At 45.4% G+C, this 25,076-nt stretch overlaps 1 protein-coding gene and 1 long non-coding RNA gene across 11 annotated transcripts in view; one reads left to right on the top strand and one right to left on the bottom strand.

The window, feature by feature from the left end:
- LOC147758789 (uncharacterized) overlaps positions 1-8,086 on the top strand; it is a 36,435-nt gene extending 28,349 nt beyond the window's left edge. Inside the window, exons 2-3 of the long non-coding RNA XR_015318890.1 lie at positions 311-554; positions 4,738-8,086. This is a non-coding gene — a long non-coding RNA (uncharacterized LOC147758789). The remainder of the gene's footprint in view (positions 1-310; positions 555-4,737) is intronic.
- Positions 8,087-8,490: 404 nt separating this feature from the next.
- The window catches only part of LOC111252383 (uncharacterized), an 83,664-nt gene continuing 67,078 nt past the window's right edge, over positions 8,491-25,076 (bottom strand). For 3 of the 10 annotated variants that reach the window (XR_015318877.1, XR_015318886.1, XR_002674187.2), the window contains 3 exons: positions 14,371-14,639; positions 13,999-14,142; positions 8,491-9,951 (listed from right to left, as the gene is read on the bottom strand). Coding sequence is in view for 6 of the 10 variants with exons in the window: in XM_086977105.1 (XP_086833231.1) it covers positions 9,846-9,951; positions 14,371-14,639; positions 15,213-15,350 (513 nt within the window). In the remaining 4 variants the exon portion in view is untranslated. The other 7 variants (XM_086977114.1, XM_086977112.1, XR_015318888.1 and 4 more) reach the window with 7 other exon arrangements.

Here is a 25,076-nt window from a genome sequence, read left to right as displayed (position 1 = left end):
TGTTGCTTTGTCAACCAAATACACACAACCTTTGCGTAAGGTACTCTATATTAACTAAGATAAACAGTCACGGTCCAAGATAAGCATGAAATGACGGATAGTGGACAGACATTTAAAGGTGTTGTAACAGGTGGGACGTGTTGCCCCGTGTTTGAAGCTTCGCACTGTTAAATATTGATCCATCGACTTGCCCTAACTACCTACCAAAGACCGGTTTAATCGCGTGACAAACTGTAGGCAACCCCATTTTAAATGAATAGGAGAATCGCTATCTATAATATTTTGACAAATTTCAAACCATTGTTTCCAGCTAAGCATGAAACAGGGGCTCATGCGGCCGATCCCATCGGCCAGTACCAATGAAGATTGTTAATCGATTGACGTAGTAATGCCCCGTGCAGTGGCGTCATGAGAGTGCCTGCGTGACCTGGCTCAGCCTCGTGAAACAGCGAACGACGAAGCTAGCCAGCCGATAGACTCTACGTTCTTGGCATGAAGACGCTTGTTAGCTAATGCTCTACGAATCTGGAAGCTGCCGGCTTATCGCATGCCAGGTAGATATGGTCGCGTATGTACCAAAATTGACACTCACTTTTGTCTAGTTTCGGTACTTTGCGATGGTTGAGACCGATCGCTGCAGCCTTCTAGTTTTGCTTTTGAAAAAGAAACCATTTATACTTACGTTCCCACGAAGTGAATCATTAATAATATTAGAGAATCGAACTAAGGAGTGTGTATTTAGTTTACGCCCGTAGATTATTAATCACCGTTTGTATAATAGTTTAAATATGAAGTTTGCGATACTTCAGGCACTTGATTAGATGAAGCTCCTCTTGATACCAATTCGCCGTCCGCATTGGAGAAGTGCTCACAGAATCGAGTAGTTTATTAATTGATAGCACAACGCATGAAAAAGTAATCCTCTGAATTTATTTCTATTAAACACAATTCATGGTCTGCTCTGCACGACATTTTTCGACTGTCTGATAAGCCATAGCTATGCTTTTGACAATAGCACACTTCGTATATCGTAGTTTCTATACGGGACTCCGACACTTGCTCTAGTCGTAGCGGCCCAGGATATTTGGCTGCCTGTTCACAGCCTCCATCCACGGCCGACGCTACGGGATAATGACTCAATCGGTTTTCGTGGGCGACGCTTCGCTGATGAGGCTAGGCGGCCGCTCATAAAGCTAAGATGAAAAATTTCGCCCCCATCGTCTGTTAATGCTAAAACACGTCCATCGCGAGAATTTACTCTCGCCGTAGCGCGACACGCAGCAGTGCAGGGTAGCACGGGGCCAAAATCAACCGCTCGCATGTCAGTGCCCATCTAAACCTGAATAGGCGTATAGATTGAACGCGAGTAGCGGATAGACTACTTACACATGGATCTTTGTCAGAATCGAGTATATTTATATCTCTATCCACTTGTCTATTGGTCAGGTCGTCCAGGCTGTGCGCTATCTCAAACCACTTTGCCAAGAACCGAAACAGTTAAGTGTTCGTTGATAAATGGTCCAATTCTGTAAGCGACGAAGAAAAAAAAGCAATCGAATAGGCTTATTAATGATAATTTGCAACAGTAAGAGCGGCTGCAGTACTCACAGTAACGGCAGCGTAAGCGGCACGTACGCCATACTGACGGGAACCGGGTCGCAATACCGAAACATTGAGACACGATCCAGTAAACGAATTACCGCAGTAACAACGGCGGTACGGTGGCAACGCTTACGGCTATCTATCTGTCTCCCACTACTCCCACCTCTAGCAAATGTTAATAGATAAATATAATAGATGGATCAGTAGATCAATTGTAGCATCTGTCATTCTCAAACGATCATAGCACATCAATCTACTGACTGCTACTATGACTATACTGCATGGGACATTTTGGAGATCCCCTACTGCTTAATCCTAAAGCAAAGCGCTGCTGTATATTTGAATGTTGTTCAAACGAAGCTCTAGTTCCGCTACTGGACAGTACTAAAACTTTCTACATATACTTTGTGTAAACTGAAAAGTTTTCTGCTGGGCCATAATTTAGAGCCGTGGGATTGAAGAAGAGAGCTCTAAACTATTATTGTTTTAGCAGAAATCTTCCCTGAATACCTCTCGAGCGCAATTAATAATATAATTAATAATAATTGATTATTTTTAAAATCCTGTGATAAACTGGAACATCCTATTCACAGTGCTTGGCGACTGGTCCGTTGTCTATAACTTGCTTAGCATGCTCGAGGACATAGCTTTGTCATGGAACTCGTACGTAAAGGCTAGGTATAGTAACTAACGAAATCAATCTTTAGTCGAAACGACTAACGGTCACTAACAGATGCCCCCTACACATTTGGTTCGCGACAGAGGTTATTAAAAACAAAAAAGAAAAGCTTATTATTAGCTTCGTCTTTTTCTCGAGGGTACACACCTTTCAATTAGTCGACTACCTCATTTCGGCGTAATTGTTATCGGCGTACTTCAGAAGCAGACGAGGACACAGCTTTTGTTACCGCGGAAGCGGCCATCAATGCCAGTCATTAAGTTCGTATAGCTACTGTGTTTAGCTGATACTATGTCAGCCGTCTCGATCCACAGAAATGGGTTCGACATCTATGGTGGATGTTGGCTAAACGGGAACTTTACTAGCGTACTGCCGGGCTGACTAGACATCGAATGCACTGCTATTGGTGTCGCAGTGGTTCCACAGAGGTCCAGCTTGCGGTAAGATATCCACAGACAGTTAGACGGGCACTCATGTCACTGCCGCTGGTGCCCTAGTGGTGATGACGATCACATTAAATGTAGCTAATTGTTGGCCCTGGAATTGTATACGTGTACCGATCCGACCGCAGTTAGCCCCTGCGAATGACGATAGCTTGATAGTCCTAGTCGTGGCCGTGGTACTCGTCGTCATTTGTGACCGCAGGACGACCTACAGGCCCATCAAGCGAGACCACCGGCAGTGTGGCAGGCGCAGAAGGCGCTCCTCAGGAAAGCAGTCTCTCAAAATAAACGTATATAGAGCATACAGACCTCGCTGCTAGCACGTCTGGCGATACGTTGCTACTAATAGTACCCGATTCAGCCGCGAGGTTTCTGATAAATTTATATGGCCACCACTACTCTGTACAGCTGCAGTCCGCCCATAGTAGTTCATCATTCACTTTCTCTTCTCTCGCTACTGGCTGAGTTAAAAATATCATATGGTAACACAATACATAAAGTATGACAAGAAAGTTACTACTTTCCGTAAGATAATTTATGTTGCCACCCTATCAATCTTTATCGGAGTGCTGTGGATTACTTCCAGCATATTAGGTCTCAATCAGTCACACGCCGCTAATGACGACGACACTGCATCTAGAACGCCTTAGTAAACCATAGGAACCTGTGGCAAACTGTTACAATATACGTAATACCTATACAGGCGGCTATGTCTAAGTTCGTATGACGTCGAAATGCTGTTTCAATGCTTGGATACTGTTAAAATAAAAGTGTCATACCCCTTTTTTTGTTTACTCTTAACGTCATTACTTTTTCCATCGGCGGGCTTGACGGCCATTCTGTGGTGATTCTGTTGCTAAGTGTTTCCGAACGGAATTTTGCTAAACTCCCTTTATATTTTTATCTACTTCGCTGCTGTATCGGCGTTACGATCGGAATGCAGCGCAAGGAACCTGGGGCTGGGGCAACATGGGACGCCTGTAAACGGTCACTTCTCACTTGAGAAGTTCGACATTTCTAAATGATCAGATTTTAGCCTTTGCCTTGCCCTCACTGTATCTGCGATGCGCAATTGCCAATGAAAGCTGTCAGTTCGTTTGTTTTTTCGGTTGCCGTCGGCCCGGCAGTGGTAAATTGATTGAAATGACTTGGTCGTGAGCGAGCAGTGCACAGGCTACTTCTGCTATTGCAGACGATAGCAGAAGTAGCCTGCCGTTTCTAATAGTTAAACTCTTTACGTGTGTATTCACCTATGTCGTTATAGTCTTCTAGCAAGCTGATAGCATAGCTTGTATCCCGCACACTCACGTAGATACATACGAACGTGCATAATAGCTGCTAAGAGAAAAATAATCGAAACGAAGACCGGTTGGGTACCGGGACAACCAACGGGAAAATAATGGAAGATGAAAAGAGACATGAATTCGCTTTTTGGTTTGTAGCGTGTATAGGATCGGGGGATAACACTGCGTGCACCATCGTGGATCATAGCTCTTTAACTAGCAACCTCATTCTTAGTGGAAGAACTGTTGTGAAGAACCCAGACATAATTGCAGGTATTGTTCTTGCGATAGAAGCTTTGTCAACTCAGAGACAATACCTGGGTGAAGCTGGGCCTAGGGGATCACTGATTCAAGCCAGCCATTCGCATATAAATATCTCGTAATAACGAAGCAAAAGCAAAGAGAATTATTGCTAACATGTGAGTTGATCATGATATGTACTTCAGTGTATACTTAGAGCTTCTTGGGACAGAGAACCTGGGGGGTGCATCTGGAGTACACATCGTATACCCACCTTCAGCCTGGTAGCTTCAATTAATAGCCGAGATGACTTTTGGCTGCGTGGTTAGCAATCGTTTGGCTATCTGAACATTTACATGTTAATGTTAGCGTCTCACGAAGTTATTCGGAAGAACACAAAGGTCAAACAAAAACCATTGGGAATACGGTTTCCTTCAAATTTTCCAGCATTTTCCTCCTACGTTTCATTTCCTGACTCGTTTCTTTTCAGATATTTGTCTTTCGATACCTCCATCATTCTATAACGTCTCTCACTAGACCGTATCAGCGCGGTTTCCGTATCACCGGCTCGCCGTCAGATCGCGGTTGTCCTCTTGCGTCATTTCGTTCTTCGGAGTAATGGCTGCCGTACGTTCCTCCGTGGACGTGGACGTGCGCATCTAGTCCAGCGTCAACCAAACATTCGTTCTGCTGCTTTAACTGGGTGAAAATGCTGCATGTAATAATGATAATTACGATAATAATTAAAGGGCGATTAAGTTCCTTTTTCTCATTCTGTGTTGCCTGCTTTTTCATTGTACGTCTCTGCTCGGCTTGTATGTCAGGCTGTCTTGGTGCCTGGGCGCAGTGTTGCCGGTTTGTAGCTACTGATGCCGCCGTTGGCGCCGACGCTCGATTTGCGGTCTCCGCCGTCCGATCAAATAGGCAGCGAACAGCAAACGAGTAAGCACGTGAGAAAGAAACAAAAATAGTCGAAACAGAGAGAGAGAGAGAGAGAGAGAGAGAGAGAGAGAGAAGCTATCACGTCTCAGAGCGCGCGCGTCATCAGCTACATCGCAGCCTTACTGTCATACAGGACCCGCTATCAAGCAGCCGCGTATGAGTATTCGTGTCTATGACCGAGCGTCAACCGACGAAAACCGTCTGTCTATGAACGAGAAGAAAAACGCTAGGTGCGGTATGGGAAGGTGAGTCTCAGGCTTCGGACAATTCTGGCCGTCCTTGTTGGACATCGGGAAGAGAAAACTTTACCACCAGCCATAGACCTGAGGTAAACCCACAAAACGACGCGCAAACTGTTACAGTAGTGTACCTCGATATCTCATTATTGCTATTACCAGTGGTATGGCCTAGTGTGAATCACTGTTCGTGTGATGCGGTCATACTACCACGAGCCTGCTTGCTTACTGGCCACAGGCTTGCCGTGTTGTCCCTGTCGTGTTGGTGTAGTTACTTTTCGGGAGAAGGCAACCGCGTGGCTTGCGCTGGTTTCGTCCGGGTCGACAGACAATCGGCAAGACGATCTGCGACGCTGCTCCCTCGCTAAAATCGTTGCACGCCGCCACCGTTTCTCCTACCCGCTCTTTACTACAATCGTCCACTAGTAGCCGCCGTAAAAAAGAGCGACGGCTGTGCTTACCTGTCGTTCTTGATTTCTGTTAATGACTTTAATTATCGGAAGTCCTCGTGACGGGCGCCCGAGATTATCGGGTAGCATTCGGATATCTGAAGCGCGCTCGGACCAAAGAAAAAAGCCGCGGAAAAAGGTGCTGCAAGATACGTCCGCCGAACACGGTACAATGCTGAAATGACTTCTCCGAATCTGGCTGAAAATCGCAGGCAAGTAAGTCGTGCAGCAAACGGAGCTCGATGCAAGTTTTGTGACAGCGTAGATAGTACACCTAACTAGAACTTCATTTGTAATACTTAGGTGTAGTGTGCTGTAAATTCGTATTTATTTCGTTGTACGTAAGACCTAAAACCAACATGGACGTTGTATTGGAAATGGTTATAAGATAAACTGAGAGTTTCTACCAGTCTGAAATAGCTATAGCTAGTTTTTGCAAATAAGAGAAAACTATTATGTGGGGTACAAGTGACTGTCTTTTCGACTAGCTTTCGTTTAAAAACGCTAAAAAATATCTGAAACGCTAAAAAAAATAATAAGAAAAAAACTCGTCTAGTATTTTTTTATGCGAAGATTCTCTGTTGGATTTTGCTTATCGAACTCGCTTTTAACGTATATCTTTAAATTAAAAAGTACACTGTTAGTGCATACATAAAACGTCGTATAAATCTTCGATACGTGGACCATACATAATATACACATCCTTGATTGATTACCAACTTCACTCATACAGAAATAAAGCCCACTCCATTTTTTAAAAGGCCGTAGATATCGTTATTGGAAACTGTTTAGTCTATTTGTTTGATTTCGTTCAGTAACGGTGGCAAACAAGGGTAGGTCGAGCCGAACGAATAAACAAAGTGTACTCTAAGCAGGAAAATGGAATCCAGGAAACGTTCATGCTACCCAAGGTTCGTGAACCCAAGGTTCAAGCGGGATTCGTGAAGAGGTACGTGAAACGTCCACATGAGCAGTTCCAGTCGTATCGATGCGTTCTGTCGTCATTTGTTCCTACTTCGTATGTAACTCAGCCTGGCTATGGCAATTTAAAGGTTTGTCACAGTGTACTTTATGCTGTTTTCATTCTGTCCTTTGAAGTTCTGCTCAGTCACATGCCCTTACTATTCTCGCAGTACCATCTCCGAAACCGAGCAAGTCGGTTGTCAAGAGCAAGCATCTTACGATTTATCAGAGCAAGTTAGATGTTAATGATCCTAATTGGCGGATCGTGAGAAATTATTCGAAAAGCGAGAAAGAGCCGAGAGTCACACAGTGTCAGCCAAAAGCGCTGTTAAGGGGAAAAACAAAGAGTGTGCGTTAGGCTAGTGTATAGAAAGACGAAGGGTTCAGCATGTAGACTTAGATGCTGTTGGACAAAACTGTATTAAAATATGTATTCTACTGTAAAAAAAACACTGTAGTCTGTTATGATCAAAACCAGCGTTGCTGGCATTGCCGCTGAATTTCAATTGTAACTTTTCGAGCTCTAGTTAACTCTGAACACACGCGGGAAAACGCTCTGCACAGATAAAAGAACGTACTGCAAAGGACAATCCGCCATAGGGAAGCGTATGAGAACGCGCGCCGTAGCACAAAAGCAAAATTCACCCAACAACAGCAGAAAAAAGGTCGGACGAGTAATCTTCAATTGGGATTTCTAGCGCAGTGTGGCTTACTCCGTCTACAATGAAGCACTCGCTAAACGCTATTAGAAGCCGACAATGGTCACAAAGTGAGCAAAGTCACGCCGCCACCAGCGGCGGCAACCAGCGTGGGACTTGTTTGTTGTTGTGGCGTTGACTGTCGATAGGTCAGCTTGTCGCCCGTCAGCCACAACCGGAGGACGACAGAACGCAGGTACGCTACGCTATGCAACGTATTCTGATAATGGCGATGATGATGGCAGTGGTCATTCTGAAATTCGTTACGGTATCGACTCGATCGACCAGAAGCTGAATCGGCGGGCTAGCGGAACAGGAAAAGAGCGTCTGCATGATTAATACGCTAGAAATATTGAAAGAAGGAAAAAAGCTAACAGTCTGCTTTATATCGGCTAGGTATCTCACAGCCCTGCGTTTAGGCTTTCACGCCTCTACAAGGGTGTCGTAATATATTGGTCCCGTTGAAAAAAAAATTGGCGAACACTAAGACGCCCCAGTGGTCAAATAGCAACGGCAGAAGTGGAAAAATAAATCCCAACACTAAACTTTCATTATTATTTATTATTAAAAAACATTATTACATTCTATTGATACTCGTGCGACTATGGCAGGAAACCGCATGGTGTGTAGGCTGGCAAACAGTTGCACAGTTCAAAACAATACTCGTCCTTAAATAGGAATCGAATATTATAATTTGGCCGAGAAGCCTTTTTTCTCTCCGTTCCATTTAGATACCTGCACGAGAAATTCATTTCGAGCATCGACGGGTGAAATTATTGCACTTAGCAATATACCGTAGTGAAAATTCTCCATTTCTAATCTACGGGCATTACTTAATATCAGCCCAAATCTCACCCTATACACGTGGCTCAATAGCAGTACAACAGATCGTTGAAATTATTTCCATACGTTTTAGCTAACAAGAAGCAGTAAATGAAAAAATCAGACAAAATAATAACTGAAAATTGGTAAAATCTTGTTCTCTCATTTCTGCTTTATTTGTCACGGCAGTGAAAACAGATGACACACTTATCGCCAGCTGTTGTGATCCAGCGTTACAAACATTATATATAGTTCTAGTATATATATCACGTCCAGCTATTGTTGAGCTTCAATTGTTCTCACTTCTTTTGATTCGTCCGCCCCATCATCGCCTCCTCGTTTCTCCTCTCGTCTCGTACTCCTCGCCAATGTTGTCCTTGGTCGTTGTTTGCCGTATCCTGTTATCTGTGCCTGCGAACACGCACCGCTACGTTAATCACGTTTAAAATTATTAATTTTCCTACTCACGTCCCATTACAACTCGAGGCGACCATAACACAATAGCTTCTGTCTATAACTGCACCGGCTGATGTTGTTTTGCTGCTGCGGTAATGGTTCAGAGACGGAGCTACCGCTAGCCCCATCGCCTGCGGCCGGCTATAGTCATCCATGGTACGCTGCTAGTAGTGCTTTTGTCATCATCGCGCTTTCAAGGATTGGCGGATGGGTGGCATTTGTTTCCATCCCATCTAGTCCCGTTTCGTGTTATGGATACCGCTATCGGCAGCAGCGCGGTTGAAAGTTCAAGTAATGCCACAACAGCGCCGCAACAGTCGTTCCTCGAGCGTCGCGCGACGCATCCAGCATGGCCTGCTCCCGTCGCCTTCACCAGGAACCATCAAACACCAGTAGGCGGTGAGTATGGCCGTGCACCGGCAGCCATCGCCAGCAGCGGCCACAGCAGGACGTGAGTTTGGCAACAACAATGACAGCCATGACGGCAGCTGTCGGCATCGGTCGTGGTTATGGATGAGCGCTGCCAATTAGTAGTATTATCACTACGTCTAGGACGACGACTGGCACCGCTGGCAGGACGACCAGTGGTGGTGGACACACGGGGTGAGATCGGCGGGGCATCAGGGCGAACAAAACCCCCATTATTTCGGCACAGGGTTTAAGTAGTAGCAGCACTAGTTGGCGCGCACGTTGTGCACACGTGCGTACAGCAAGCATGAACCGAGAGCAAAAAGTAAAGATTATCCGCGGTTTAGTGTACAGCAAACAGCTACTCTCGCCTTTGCCGAGGTCGGGGGAACGGGGCGCTTGTCGACAGTAGAGACACGGTGCGCACCTCAGGTACTGTAGGCTGTGTTTCTATTGCGGTCGTAGCGTTGTAAGGTGCGGGCATTTAAGCTCATTCAATGAGCAGTGTTGTAGAGAGAGAGAGAGAGAGAGAGAAGGAACTGTGACGGCTATGCCGGTTGATTGCCGAACTGGGTGGTCGCGTAGACGACGATGATGATGGTCACCATTAAAAACAGTGAAGTATCAACATCGATTGGAGCAGAGCCTTGCTGAACGAATGTAAACCTCTTCTGAGTTTGTTTCGCATGCGAAAGCGTGGGGTAAATGGAGTTGAAGCCCTGATGAAACGCTAGCAAGGTCGGTAAAAAAAAAAAAGCCAAAAATACCTGCGAGGTTGATTGAAGGTTATTCTGTCACTGAAACATGGTAAATGTGAATCAGATCATTTCTGGTTACTTTCCCAAACATTACTTCTAACATAATAGTTTCATATAAAGGATATATATTTTGTACTTCATAATATCATGACAAATTATTCATTTGCTAGTTCAAATCGATCCCTATGCAAATGTTCTGATTGTTTCGTGCCTGATTACATTAGCCTCTTAGCTTTTTAATTTTAAAAATAATGCTCTTTTTGCAACCTAGTTTAATCAAATTCATTCCGGCATCTCATCGAACGGAATTAAACGCATGATTGGCCTATCGTCCCTCCCTCCCTCCCTCCGGACCGTAATTCTCAGGCCAATTAGTATGTTCGCATAGAGGTCACCACCCGTGTTGAGTACTAGATATATGTTACATGTCGTGTCGTAACATCAAATAGGTTAGTTGTGGTATTATCATCGCTAGCTAGATAGGTCCTGCGTACCTATATGTATGAACTATAGATAAAAGCCATTTTTAAAGTAAAATGAGCATGCCGTAGGCTGCATCACGCTAGAGTAAGCAGAACCAGTCTGTTCAACGGCCTGAATTTCCTCAAATGAGAAGGCGCATATTGAAAAGTGCCCGCTTTACATACTGTCACTACTCCGACCAGCTTCAGCGCCAATGGTGACGATAGCAACAACAACAACAGGCGTCACAAATCCAGCTTTAGAGCTCCGGTCGTTAGAAACATACCTGGCTAGTGAGCTAGAGTGTCGGTAGCAAAGGCCAAAGAAAACTCATCTAGAGAGCTCATACGCACACAGACACATAAAGAGAGAAATAGCGAAAGAGCCTTAATGTCTCAATTAAAATTTCGCGCTCGCTTGCCTTCAATTACGTCTTCTGCTTACGTCTACGGCGCAGTAAACGTGTAACTGAAGACAGCTACGCGGCAAATTGTTACGAGTATGTGGAGTGCGGTGGAAAGGTCACGACGAATACAACGGAATAATGAATGTCATCATCCGTGTGACGGTTAATGTCGCATTGAAAAGTTTTTAACAGTTTGTCGATAGGCTACGAGAGGAAAATGGAGTGAGGGGTACGAGGAGACAAATAACAATGGAACTTGGATAGAGAGAAGGCGTTAACAACAGCAGAAGTGCCGTTACTTTTAAAGTTCTGTTTATATACCTATGCGTTCGTGCCTGTCGGCGTAGTGACGGTGTATAGCAGCGATCAAGCATGAGTCAGTGATAGTGAGTGTCAGGTTTAGGTACAGGAGATAGATAGTATCCAGAAATCTTATAGAGTGGTCAATGTTCGGAACGAAGTGATGGCTGCTGTACAATGGAACGCATAGTGCCTTATTCCGACTTTGGAAATATGATTTCTCGAAGTATTTTAGACCTTCGGCTTCAGCCTCGAGATGTTTCGTTAGCGCTTTCTAGTAAAGTATTGTATTTAAAATGTCACCTTTTTCAGATAGGTGATATATTAAACGCGCTACAAGTCGTTAGACGCAGTTCCGTTCTAGCTACTAGGTTTTTCTCTGATTTGGCTGGGCAGCATTTCTAGCTCTTTTTTCATTTGGCAACATTACAAATCGTCCGACATCCCGAGCAATTTTCTATAGTACACATTAAAAATGGCCAATAGGAAACGCGAACCACACCGTTAGTTAGTTAGTTAGGAGTGTTAATACTTCGAAAAGTGACGGTACGGAACAAGTGTTTTCCTTCAGGGTCAAATGTAATAAGGTTCATATCGCAAGCACACAACTTTCGTGCATTGACTGTCGTACCGGTAATGATTCCATCCGGTGAGATATGCTATCTTAATTTCGAATCAGATTCTATAATGTTCGAGTCGTGCACCCTAGCAAGAGCACCTCAGAGTTCTATCTTTCTATCTTGACAGAATGGCACACGGTCTTCGGCACGCAAAAACAGGCACCCCGAGCAACCTGGTTATTTAGCTAAGGTTCGATGCGGTACATCCGTCGCCTAGCCATCTTCAAGAGTGAGACTCTAAACGCAGCATTGGTAGGTAATACGCGCTCGAACAGCAATACCGACAGCATTAGAGCCACCATCAACAGCATATTTTAGCCCTGGCAGGGTGCTGATGCTACTCACTTCAATTTGCTGATGAAAGTGCACGCATCCACGGTGTCAGTCCAGCTGTCAGAAAATTTGCCTAATGTAATTTTCACTCTGAGCCCCCTTCTCGGTCTCATTATCGAAATCGTTGCTTTTTTGCTGCATTATCTCGTTCAACGGCATCGTATCTTGTTACGAGATCTTTTTCAGAAGGTCCGAGATGGAAAAATCGGTGAAGATGGGGTGTACCGAGTCTCTAACGCGCGGTCTGGCACCACAGCCAGAAAGATTAACTGAGTGCTGTCTGTTTTATTGTCGTAGGGCTGTTGTATTATACTGCTAGATTCGATGCTAAGTGACAGGCGGTCGGCATCTTGCTCATCTCTTCTACTTCAGGCTTTCACTGAGGCTCAGTCTCTCAACCATTGATAATCATTCATTACACACCACATGTATAGTAGAGATGATGATCTTGGAAGATAAGGACGTCGTCAGCCTTACGTACAAATGGCATGCAATCAGCGCGGCCATCATCATCATTACGAAGATGGGTTTTTCGTTGGTGCATGTACAATTATTGCATATAACTATTAGTACGAATCTGCATCTATCGGCTTCTCTCGGTGCCATTTTTTCAACAATACAACAAAGCACAGAGCGTAAAACGACCTGACAAACCCACTAATTGCGAGGCTCGCTACTGAATCGCCCTGTTGTTAAACTAAGCGGACAGTGTCAATTAAGAAGGAAAGCCGAGCGTGCGATTCAACGGTCTCAGGTAGATGTTCAGTGGATTTTGATTCTGCTAAATAGAACAAACTGAACTTTATCCAGCATCTTATCTCTATTTATAGCCCATTAGACTAATTTAATTATATGAATGCGTAGCCATACCCTACTCCTTCGTGGCTTATAGGTTTAACTTGGGTCTCTATATTTAGCGAAAACGATACGAATGCAGAATGTAATAATTATTATCATTTTCCTTCCCCTGCATTGCCACCTGTCCATCTGCTCGTCCGTCACTATTTACTCGCACATTAGCCAAAGGGATTTTGTCGATTTCCGTTGTTGCTGTTGTGGCCGATGTTGGTGATGCTGACGCTGTTTTGTTGTTGAATTCAATGCAATAGTTATCGCAGCAGCTCAGACGAGCCACCGCACCAGCCGGGTCCCTCAACCAGAGTCGTCTGCCCCCCTCTCTCTCTCTCTCTCTCTCCCTACCTATCGATGTATCTCTCTCTACGCCTGTTTGTCTACCTTACAGCCCCGCAGTCGGGGATGTCCACATCCATCATCTCCATCCGTTCCGACAACTGAGAGGTGCCAATTGATCAAATTCTCATCATATGATGTGTTTCTTTCTTTCAAACGTTTCATTTCCTTCGTTTGCGTCCATCGTTCGCTAATGCTAGCATCAAGCCTCGAGCATCGAACAGCGCTGCCAGATGCCGGCGAACCAACTAGAGTCGCAGCTAGGACCGGCGAGTAACGAAGAGAGGTGCTCAGCCGTCGCAATAGCGATCACGGCGGTAAGAGGAACGGCGGGTAGGGACAGAGAGCCGCCCGTTGAGGATGCTGCTAATTGAAAATAGAGATATCAACAACGGATTGTAGCAATAACGACAACAGCAACGCCATACATATTCGTATCGAAAGGAGCAGGAGTGAGATCAAAAGCGGGACGAGTGCGTCAAAAATCATTATCGACTGGATTTGAGCTCGCTAGCTGGCGCCCACGTTGATTGACATTACAAGCCAATCGGTCTACGACAAGCGCCGAAAGGACCATAGGCGCCTGGACAAAATCTCTTTTCTTTTCTATCCAGAGAAGGGTTCTATGATGACTATTCATTTTCGCTAGCGACGACAAGCTACGACATAGATACGATATATGGAGAAAGAAAATGACGTTTACCTACCAGTATCATAGCAGTGAGTCGTAATAGCGTCGTTGGACGCTATTTTGATTTCAATTGTTAGAATGCTGGATAAAAGTTATTCGGTGAAAACGAGGCAGTGAGTGTTAGAAGAAAAAGCAGAAGTTCAAATGAGCATGGTAGCGCCTGGAAGTTGCAAGCAAATTGAGGAATTACCAGTATCGAAAATCAACGCATAATGGCGTATGTAGACCCGCGTTCAGTTGCTAGTTCCTTTACAGAGTGATCGGTACGACACTCTACTAAATGGGATCGGTATGAAGGAACAAGGCGATATACAACAATGCATCGATTGCGTAATTATCTTTATAGATGTAGAAATATTTCTGCTAAAAAAGTGAAATGTTTACATACATATGGGAAAGAGGCAAAAGAATTTTTGCATAGGCATAGCTTTCGCTCGGGGCAACCTCAGCGGGATGTGGACGTCTCCGTGGCCATGACGACATCATGCTAAAATCTCTGGAGATGGACAAAAGGCGCTCGTGTTGTGTGCTAATCAAGAACTTGCTCGAATAGTACTTCCAGGAAGGTATGTTCCGGTTCCAAAGATCGAATGGGTTCGTGATGGCCTTCTGGTGATACGGGAGTATAATTGTTGGGCTGGTTGTTGACGACAACACCTACGATGATTAAACACATCATGTTTGTTGAGTGCTCACACAACTATCATCCGCCTGTTTATCCGTGTATACCTACATATGTATGTATGTGTGTAAGTTATTTCATTGAGAAATTCGAAAATAGCAGGTTGCACCAGTTTCTATTTCCCTGCCAGTTTAAACATGTTCCGTGCCAACAAAACAAATTAGATGAGAAGCAAAAAATAAGGAAAGTGTGAACAATAAAGTTTCGAAAACGGTTGCGCTTGCCGAATCCACGCTCACAGAAGTACGCCTACGCGACAGCGTACTGACGCGTGCTTGCTCGTACTTGCGCCCGGCTAGAACGTTAGAAGTTGAAGCAATTTTTCATTTAGCTCGCGACTGCAATTCGCCGACAAACGTCTCTCTCACACACATTTTCGAACGAAATGAGCCTGGCGCGGACGTCTATTTGAGCTACGTCTAATCATCATAAAACGGACGCAATACACGCAGCAAACATAGTAAGTACCTAGCGGTATCTCGCTATAGTCTATATTACAAACTATATTCATTTCACGTCATCATTATTATCGATCGGTCGACGCTGACCGTTATACGGCTAGTAGCGATGTCAAGCCTGTCCAGCTGTTGTGTTTCTCTCTTCGTTACGGCCACTGCCAGAGAACGAGTGCCGGATCGACCAACCACGTGGTAATGTATCCATTCGGCTGTCGCTTCGTTGCCCATTGACGTTACCGCTGCTGCTCTTTTTAGATGTCATATGTCTGGCGTGGAGCGCAACGTACCTGGGCAACAACACGTGGCTTCTTGTTGCCTACGTTCACAATAATATCAATAACTGGCGCGGATATCAATGGCCGCTGTTTCAGGCCTACCGATTCTCCTCCGCGACCGCGACCGCCACCGCCACGCAATACTTCTAGACGTTGCTACTCGTACCAGTTTGCGTGCAGCGTCCGTGTACGTACGCAGACCTGTGCGCATAGCTGTGCTGCCGGCCATGTGCGTGAAGGTACGTGAGAGCTAGTACGACATCGAAGCAGCCACAGACCTCGTTGTTAATATTGTTGCGGTCGTACGTTGACGCATGCGCTTGCGTGAATGTGATGAAGATGAACAGAGCTTCATCCGCTTTATAACGATATATATATATATATATATATATCGTTATAAATCATCGAACGTCTAACGTCGACGCGTCCAAAGACCGGTGGTATAATTAAAGCTACATGACGACTACACAGTGCTCATCATCGCAAGAGCTTTCACGATGCTCTTGTTGCTGCTATGGCCGGTTGCGCTGATCACCGTGATCGGTTCCTCATGACTACAATAGTGTAGCTGGTTAGTGGTTACTGATTATTGCCTCAGCCGTCGCTGCCGATTACGTATGATGCCGGCCATGATAATTACAATGATGTTCATGATGCTGTTTTTATTTCTCTTACGTTGTTGCTGCTGCTGATGGAACAGTTACACAGGCGAGAGCGAATCGAAGGCCAAGAACAGGTCGAGGAACGGCAACGATGGAGATTCATTGCCGCTATTAACGCACGTGAACTGAATTGAGACTGGCTTAACTCCGTTAGAGCGAAAGGACGATCCGTCAATTGCCGAAGGTTCGACGACTTGGACAGCAGCAGCAGCAGCAGCAGCAGCAGCCATGACGATACAACCTATTTTTGACATAACTGGGAGAGGTAAAAGCGGAAGAAACCAGAAAAGAAGCCGAGTAATATCTGAGATCGTCTAAGGAAAAGGTAGAAAGATTTTGCAGCCTGACGTGGGGGTGAAGTGTAGCCTGCTAAGTAAAACGCTTGAAAAAACGGTGAGGCACCCATGTGCTCATCGGCTGTAGACAAACGGACGCATGGGACGTCTGTGTTGATGCGGGCACACAGTCGCAACGTCATAGCCAGTGTAGCTGCGTTCCGAACGTCAGGTACGGCCACGAAATAATTGTGTGCATCTTAATGGTATATTAAACTGAAAAAAAGGAAAAACGTAGCTGGAGCAAAGCAATTCGTAAACGTCTGCTAGTTTTTACGGCACAGGCTGAGGCATAGATCAAGAGTGGCCACGCTGGTACATGCTGGCTCCTAGGCTAACAGTCGTACTGCTTGCGACTATGTACAAAAAGAAGAGGTGTCAACCGAAGATACTTTTCCTTGCCGAAATAATATGATCAGGTTGGGTAATGTTGATACGCTCATTTACTGTGCAGCAGATTCTCCTCTTTCCTTTTATTCCTGGCTCGCGTTGTATTTTTCAGGTTGTCATTTTTACATAATATTTATTAATATATACAGTATAACATGTATAGTATACACCTGATCCATAATGCAATTTTACGAAATTACGCAGCAGACAGATATGTCTGGGTACTTGTACTGCTGGCCAACGTTTCGCCTTCCCTTCGGAAAACAAATGAAAGCCACGCTGTAGTTTGCCGTTTTAACGTCGCTCACGTATTTATGTTCATATTACGTTTTATCTTATGTATTTGGCTTTTTTGTTCATCTTCTTCGTCGTCGTCGTCGTCGTTGCTAACAATAGATTTCGTAATCGAAGCTTTTATATGCTCGCCTCTATCCATTACGAGCCAGCGGCAGCAAAAATCAGAATCTTGAGATCATTACGCGGACGAATACGATATCTTCCTTGCTCTCTTCGTTTTCTTTCCCTCTCAGAGAGACATTACTATGCTTATTAGAATTTTGAAATGATTACGACTTCAACGGCATCGGCGGCAACGACGAGCGAGCGACGCCAATGACTTTTCGTTCACGGCGCGACCAGCGCCAGCCGTTGAGGTTTCGTTTCAGAAACTTTGATGACTAAGTACGAATTTCTGTTGTTCGATGAATTTTGTTTACGACGATGCGATACAGCGACCGTGCTACTAGCTTCCTGCCGTTGTCAGTTCGGTCATTGCAGATTTCTGTAGCTGTGCTAGTGATGATGGTGCAGCTGAAACTGTTGCTATCGCCGCTGCTTTTGGCGGCGTAGTGAAAACCACGACGTCGCATAGTTTATGTTGCGGCGGCGGCCGTCCTGCTGCCGATGACAGGATCATTGAGCGAGCTGTTCCAGGATTCACTTGCTCGCCGCTGGCTTTTCCACCGCTCGAACACCTAAGCAACTACTGTAGCCATAGTGGTACTACTCGTAACGATAGCAACACCGATACGATATAGTGGCAGTGGAAATTGTGACGTTTCCGTATTTTTCAACTTTTTTTTTTTTTTCGGTTAATTCTCGCCAAACGCGCTCACCGTCAGTACCACGGACAATTGGCAGTGGCACATGGCTCGTAATAGCAGTATTACTGCCACTCGCAGCAGTTTCCTCTCGGCACAGTCGGTACCAGTGAGTCAGTCAGTAAACAACAAAATTATCACCGACAATAGCGAGCGTCGCCAGTAAAGCCAACATCGACAACAAAATCGGCATCGGTGAGTGACGCTAAAAACTTTTCGGTGCCACCAGCCACTCACTGCTGTCTTGTTTAAATTAGCCCTTTCTTAACAACTGGAATGACGTTCTTGCGGTTATTGCAGCAAAAATGGCCACAGCTGGTAGCGAGGCTGCTGTTGCTTCCGCCGCCACTTCGGGTACCGCGCTGAATTGCTTGCGCCATTGTTGTCGTCGTTGGTAGGTTCGTCCTCACGAACGAAAGACTTTACCGCCTCTGCAGCAGCAGTAGCATCGCCACCTGTTATTGCCGTCATTAGAAAACGTTTGGAAAATGTCGAGTTAACAATACGTACGTATCGTAAACAAAGGCTGTCCCTCCGCGCGTCGACCTGTCTGCTGGCTTTCCTTTGCTTGTTCTTGATCATCCATGACATCATATTAGCAAAGGGGTCATCAAGTTTCGCCGTTGCTGAGTTCCCTCCCTTTAGCATTGATTTATTGTAGGTGGAGCATTACATCAATATCGGCGCCAGCGGCGACTGCCGTAATGGCAGTAGCAAATGAGTTGTTAGATTAAGCGAGTGAATTCTTAGCCGCAGCAGTCGATTCAACCGTCGGCAGCAGCTGGCCAGATCGATCGCTTGCGTGGTCGATCCATCTGTCTTGCTGCCATGCCGTAGATAGTGATGGTCGCCGACGGTGTTGTTCAACTTAGACATTGATCTAAGTAAATTGCGGCTAGTATATGTACGTAAAATGACTCGTTAAATGTGCATTAACGAGGTGATTGAATAATATATAATGGCGGAGGTTTCTCTTCGCTGAATCGAGATGGATGGATGAATGGACGGACGGATGGATGGATGGATGGATGGATGTCGACGGTGAATAGTCTTTTGAATACGGTCGGCGTATTGGGGTGGCAGCGGTCGTAGCGCACGATATTCGTTTTTCTTGTACGCAGGTACAGCAGCATCAGCATGAGGCAAAAACGCGCTAGGAACTAAGAGCGGCTGATTACAAGGGAGTTGTTAGCAGCAACGCTTAAGTTGAATACGTCGTCGTCGTCGTCGTCGTCGTCGTCGTCGCCGCCGCCGCCGCCGTCTCCGTAATGATAGCAGCAGCAGCAACGACGAGGCAATCAATTCGCTAGTTGGTCGGTGCTTGCCTCCACCTCGCCGTTATGGATGGGACCTGGCAGAGTAGGGCTTCTTACACTATTAGTATTTCTACTATGATGATTATATGCAGCCAGCCGAAAATAGTCGTCGGAGCGGATAGGCGTTAGAACTGGGAAAAGCATTAATGGAACCCTATGTGTCTATAATGTAATGCCTATGCATAAGGCGTGACCTTGTGCTTGTGCGTATCGAAGCGTGCGTGTAAATTCGAATGCTTTTTCTATGGTCAAGACAATAAGGGTCACTTAACATAATCGGGTTTATTAGCTTTTTTGCTTCTTTGCCGCTTCTAAATTCAGAACGCTTGTTTTTCATCTATAGTATTACTCGCCTCTTTAGCGTCATCAAGTGAGAGCTGAGCCGACTATAATATCAAAATAAATATAGTATCAGCATTAATAGCAGAAGAGCTCAACTATCCTCAGACGAAGTTAATGAATAAAAGTTGGTTAGTGTGTTTACTTCCTATATTTTGTTCACGGGGCCGCGACCACCCTTATAGCACTGCAACTTATCGTCGTGGCTGCAATCACCGTTATAGCGGTCTCTGTTTTTTGAGTGTCGACTGAGCAAAGCTCAGAAGGTCCTCGCTTTCAGATAATCGTGTGAGGATCCGTCAGTAAGTGTAATGCGATGTGATGCCTGCCATAAACACCAGTACAAAACATAAATAATAACAAACCTATACGACAGCTGGTGATGTATATCTACAATGCATCAAGTTTCCCACGTGCATCCCAAGGCAACGATTACGGTTTTGTGAGACTAACAGTCTCACAGTGACTCACTCAATTATCAGTGAGAAATGAGTCAGGTCAATGTATCTGGGTTAACGAAGATTTTCAAGCGAATTTTGTTGTTTGCTTGCTCACACGTTGTTGAATTGGAGTTTCGCCGCCTGGAAACTATAGTTATGTCGAAGGGAGATTACTAAATTTCATATTGTTCGGGCGTACACATATGGGTTCATTCTATTCGCGGGTGTTTTGTAAACTGACACAGCTTTTGTTCTTTTTTTACCCGCGTTCAACTGCAGCCATATCGAAAACAGCATCATATCAAAAAAAAAAAAGACGCGCCTTGCCAAACATTACTGAAAAGCTTTTATAGCCCATGTTATGTAGTCTGTTACGCTTCACGGTGGCGGTTTTGATCGTGACGAACAAAGAGCCGAATGTACTTGTTTTAATTATTCAGCATCTCGTCACCCGACGCACCTCTTTTTCACGTTACATATGTCGCAGGATGCTATGCAATCTCGTCCTTGTCATCACGCAACTGTCATTATTCAGCTGTGCTTTCAGTTTGCTGCTGTCGGCGTCGTTGTGGGTTTGTTTATATTTGTTGTTGTTACAGCTGGTATGCTCCAACGTGAATCATAAAGATTATAATTCTGTTGTCGCCTCATTGTTGTGTTTACTGTTGCCCTAGTCGCTGTCATTATCATCATCACTGTTGTTGTTATTGTCGCTTTGGCGTTTTTATGGAGCGAAGCGAGTGCACCGCCTCGTCAACTGTCTATCATTCTGAATTACTTCGGTCCGTCTGCTAGTGTTCCTGTTGCTAATGTTGTTGTTGCGTTGAGCTGAACTTACGGCTGGAGCCGACTGCAGCCTGCAACTGTGGAGTGCCTCATCAGACTGGTCTGCCGCCGACGAGATTCTTCATCATTTTCGGTTTGGGCTGCTACAGCTATCCCACTGAACGTTGACCGCTGCTGCTGCTGCTGCAGCCCCAGCAGCACTGCTACGCCACCGCGCGACCGCTCCTTCCATTACGACGTCTATCGTCGCCGCCGCCGTCGCCGTCGCCGTCATGACTGCCGTCGCTGTTAAAGTGGATAGACGACGTGCTGATGGGTATTTAGATTACATCGAGGCCCGTTTGTATCGATCTAGTGACTGCAGTCGCCGTTGCTATTCGTGGTGCCGAACAGCGAACCCAAATGAGCACATCGTAGTCGGTTGAATCCGCCAGCAGCAGCAGCAGCAGCAGCGATAGTAGAAACCCAAGCGACGGACTCATCGCGACCTCTGCAGGTCTTACAAGGCAATTAAAGCGTCACTCGTTTTTAAACGTTGCTACAGCAGCAGCAGCAGCAGCAGCAGTGATGTCGCTGCGTTGCTATTTTGACGTCACTGTTGTTAGCACTGCTGTCGTTGACGAACCGCTGCTTGGCTTGTTTCATTCGTCGCTAGAGTGAGCGGCTGCGGCCGGCCTGTCGCGGGTTTTGATCTCTGAGCATCACTGAGAGAAAAAGGGAGGGAGGAGCGAGCGCTGATTAAAGGGAGAGTGATTTAATGGGACAGACAGAGAGCAGCGCGCTAGAAATGCGAGGAGAAACAGGAGATTAGAACTGGCGCCACGACAGTCAACGTCGTGCAGCAACAGCTGCCGCTGCTGTTCTGCTTCCAATAAACACGAGAGCCGCGATGGCGCGGCTCTCCGGCAAAGGAGACGTCAGGACGACGAGAATTTACGAATATCCAACCGTCAAAATGGTTGATGAAGCTGTACTTTTTATTGACGAGCACGAGCAGCTAAGCTGTTGGTGTCACTATCCTCTCCTACACCCCCCGCCCCGCCCCGCCCCGCCCTGCAGTATCTTGCAGATGTCTGGTACACTAACGGGGCTCCTTCGGTTGTACTGACGTGGATGAGGGCTGAAAACCAACAAGAATACCTAAACTATATGGGGTGTGGTCAACGATCGGTTATGAAGAACCTTGTGTACAGTTTTGAGGTGGCTGTTGCAGTTAACTCAGATAGTATTGTTACGCTTGTTCGGCACTTTTTGGCGTTGCTTCATTGTTATCGAAATCATAAGAAGGCCACAGATCATATGCAAAGGCCCCCTCCACAGTTTGCTACAGCTGTCCGATTCGCCTGTCTCTGCCAGCGAGAACGTTCGTAAACGTATTAGTAGCATTGTATCTACTCGGTTTTGTCCGTACTGGCGCGTTGTATGACTTTGTGTACTCTGGCCGTGGCCGGGTGTGTATACGTGTACGTCTGTGTGTGTGCCACTAGTGGCGTTTATTTGAAATGTAAATTTAATTGATTTGCGTGAGGCGAAAAAATGCTCTGACATCCACCCCAACGGGTGGTCCCAACGGATGACAGCGGATCAACATAGAGACGACGGAGAATGGTGCGTGGATATTCGTCCGTCGAAGTAAGAACGATAGAGAAAGCATAGGCGACGAACGACCATCAGTCCCTCCGCCAGCACGGCGACCACGCGGTCTGACAGCATCAGCAATAGCAGCGGCCCTGCAATGTTTTCTGTCGCGGTTGAGACCGCTGCTGCCAATAAAGTGATGTGGAGGTATGTATCTCCTCTGGGTCGGGTAATGGTGCGGCCGCATTACCAATACCGCCATCAACGGCTTCGCTACTTTAGCATCTACCACCGTACCAGTCGCTTTGGTGTGCTTGTTGTGCGCTACTGCTGCTGCTGCTGCTGCTGCTGCTGCTGCTTGAGGATGTTGGAAAAATGAAAATTTTCGGTATTCTTGACTTTGATGCGGCAGCTAAAAATAGTAACGGCGATGCAGGTTCGACTCGTCCGTCAAGTTTAGTAGTGGTTTAATTAAATGGGAAAGGCTGCCTGCTTTCTAGCCATATATAATAGATAGATAGCTATCGCGAAGGAGCTGACTGATCCGTAGGAGCAAAGACGTAGAGCAGGCGCTAACGCCAGCATACATACAGACGCAGCCATATCTAGGCAGTAGGGAACGGTGGTTAACATAGCGCTTCATAGGCGGAGTTTAGCAATCAGATGGACATGCGGTCACATAGACCGTCGCCTTCGTAGCTGTCGCTACGCGCTGCAGACACGACGATTCTACGACTATTGACACATGGTTTTAATGTGACACTGCTGACGTGGTATTGAAAACGTTGCAGTAATAAACAGTTTTTCGTCAGGGCCTAGTGGGCCATACCGCCTGCTAGTCTAGCTGCATTTATCTGGAGTATGTGAAGTGACCAACCCAGTTAACCAACTAAGAACTAACAGAAGTCTTACTATAAAGAGAGTAGACCCGACATCTAAGCACCGGTGAGATACGTATCTCTTGTTCAGTGCTACGGCATGGACACAACAAGTTTCAGTCAAGGAACTCACATGTACGCCTCTGTACTCACATGAGTGACTACAGAGCCGTCACATTGATTACTAGTGATATAGAAAAATACAACTCATACAACTGCCATATACGAACACGACAGGTGAAGTTTGAGGAAGATTCTTGCGACGCGCCGTACGGCAATCGTTATGTATATTTATGATCGCTCATGACATCTTGTGTGGAAATAATATTACGGTAAATTATAGTATAGAACATAATGGAGATCATAACATAGTATACGAAGGCGATCACAATGAATCGATCAGCCTAGTGAGCTCAATGACAGAGACAGCACTAATTAACCGTGAGTCCGGATAGGAGAACAGTCTTCAGAACGCGACGGTTTCCTTGTTATTTGACAAGACGCTTGCTTCATTGTCTTAGCATAACATAAGCTTTTCATAGTGAGATATACATAATATCGTCGTTAAGTAACGCCACGAAGATAAAGAAACTGTTGTAAACTGTAAATTCGTCAAAATATAACCTATCTAATTAGTGCTGCCCGATGGGCGTTTATCTGCTACGCAAGGGGTTTACCCTTAGATTTTCGCAGGTCGCTCGTTTCAAGCGCCCCCGACTGGAAGAGGTCAGCGGCCACAGAGAAAGGATTCATATCAACTACACGTGTACGATGAAACCGTGCACGAAATTATGGTCAATTTTTTTTTTATCATAATCATATTCCGAAGCCTTAAATACCAAACGTATAATCATGGTAATATACATTTCTGCTGTTGTTCCACGCAGTGAAGAAGCACTACAGTTCAAGACCATACATACACACCCATACGCGTGGAAAGCAGTAAACGACAACCAGCGGGGCCCGATTGATTCACTAAAGTCTTATCACTTATCACAAAGCGTTATGACTATTTACCTCAGCATAGATCTTCCTCAAGAGAGAAATCATCATCGTCGTCGTCGGTTCCCAAGACGAAGCAGATGATAGGCAAACGTCATCGCGATGTAACGGACGCTTCCTATTTGCAAATTATTGAATTATGAGCTGTTGATAGCGGCAGCATGCAGAAGTTTCCATGTACGGCAACAGTGGCGATGCTCAGTGCGGGCTGCTCGGTGATAACCCGTGTGATAGAGACCGTTCGTTTTATCATAAAATTCGACTTTTATAAGTTTACATTTTACTCGCCCTGTTACTTGCCTCTTCTTAGTGCGTTCTGAGCATTTTAGTATATAATAATAATAATACGATTTTCTAGATCGTATTGGTGCTAATGATGCTAGGTAATCATTTGAAGATCGGTTATTCCACTTTTTTTAAATAGATTTTACTTATAATGGCATGGCATGGCATAACATTATTTGTACGTCTGTAATCCATTCGTCACCAATCTATTTTCGGCTGTGTGCTTCATCCCCGTTCTTAAGTTCGGTTAACTAAAGTTACTAACTGTTCCATTGAACGGTTGCGTATTTCTTAGAAGACTCAGGTGGGTGAAAATGGCTCAAGCTGAATACATATATGTATATGGAATAAAGTTAGCGGAAATCGCAATTTTTCTATCTCAGCTCTATGTAGCAATAGATAGGAAGTTCTGAACATATTCAAAGAACAATTTGCCATGTGTAATATTACCATTCAGCGCCTGCTGAACGCTACGGTTTTCTAGCCTTCAATTAGTTGTACCAACTTCTCAGCACCTTAAACATTCGCAGCCATAAAACATTGCAACCCGCGCCCTATCACAGGCAAA

The sequence above is a fragment of the Varroa destructor genome, unplaced genomic scaffold (genome assembly GCF_002443255.2).
Source record: "Varroa destructor unplaced genomic scaffold, Vdes_3.0 BEIS01000001.1, whole genome shotgun sequence".
Taxonomy (NCBI): Eukaryota; Metazoa; Arthropoda; class Arachnida; order Mesostigmata; family Varroidae; genus Varroa; species Varroa destructor.
Note: the sequence above shows the minus strand (reverse complement) of the source record. Positions and strands in the feature narration are given on the sequence as shown.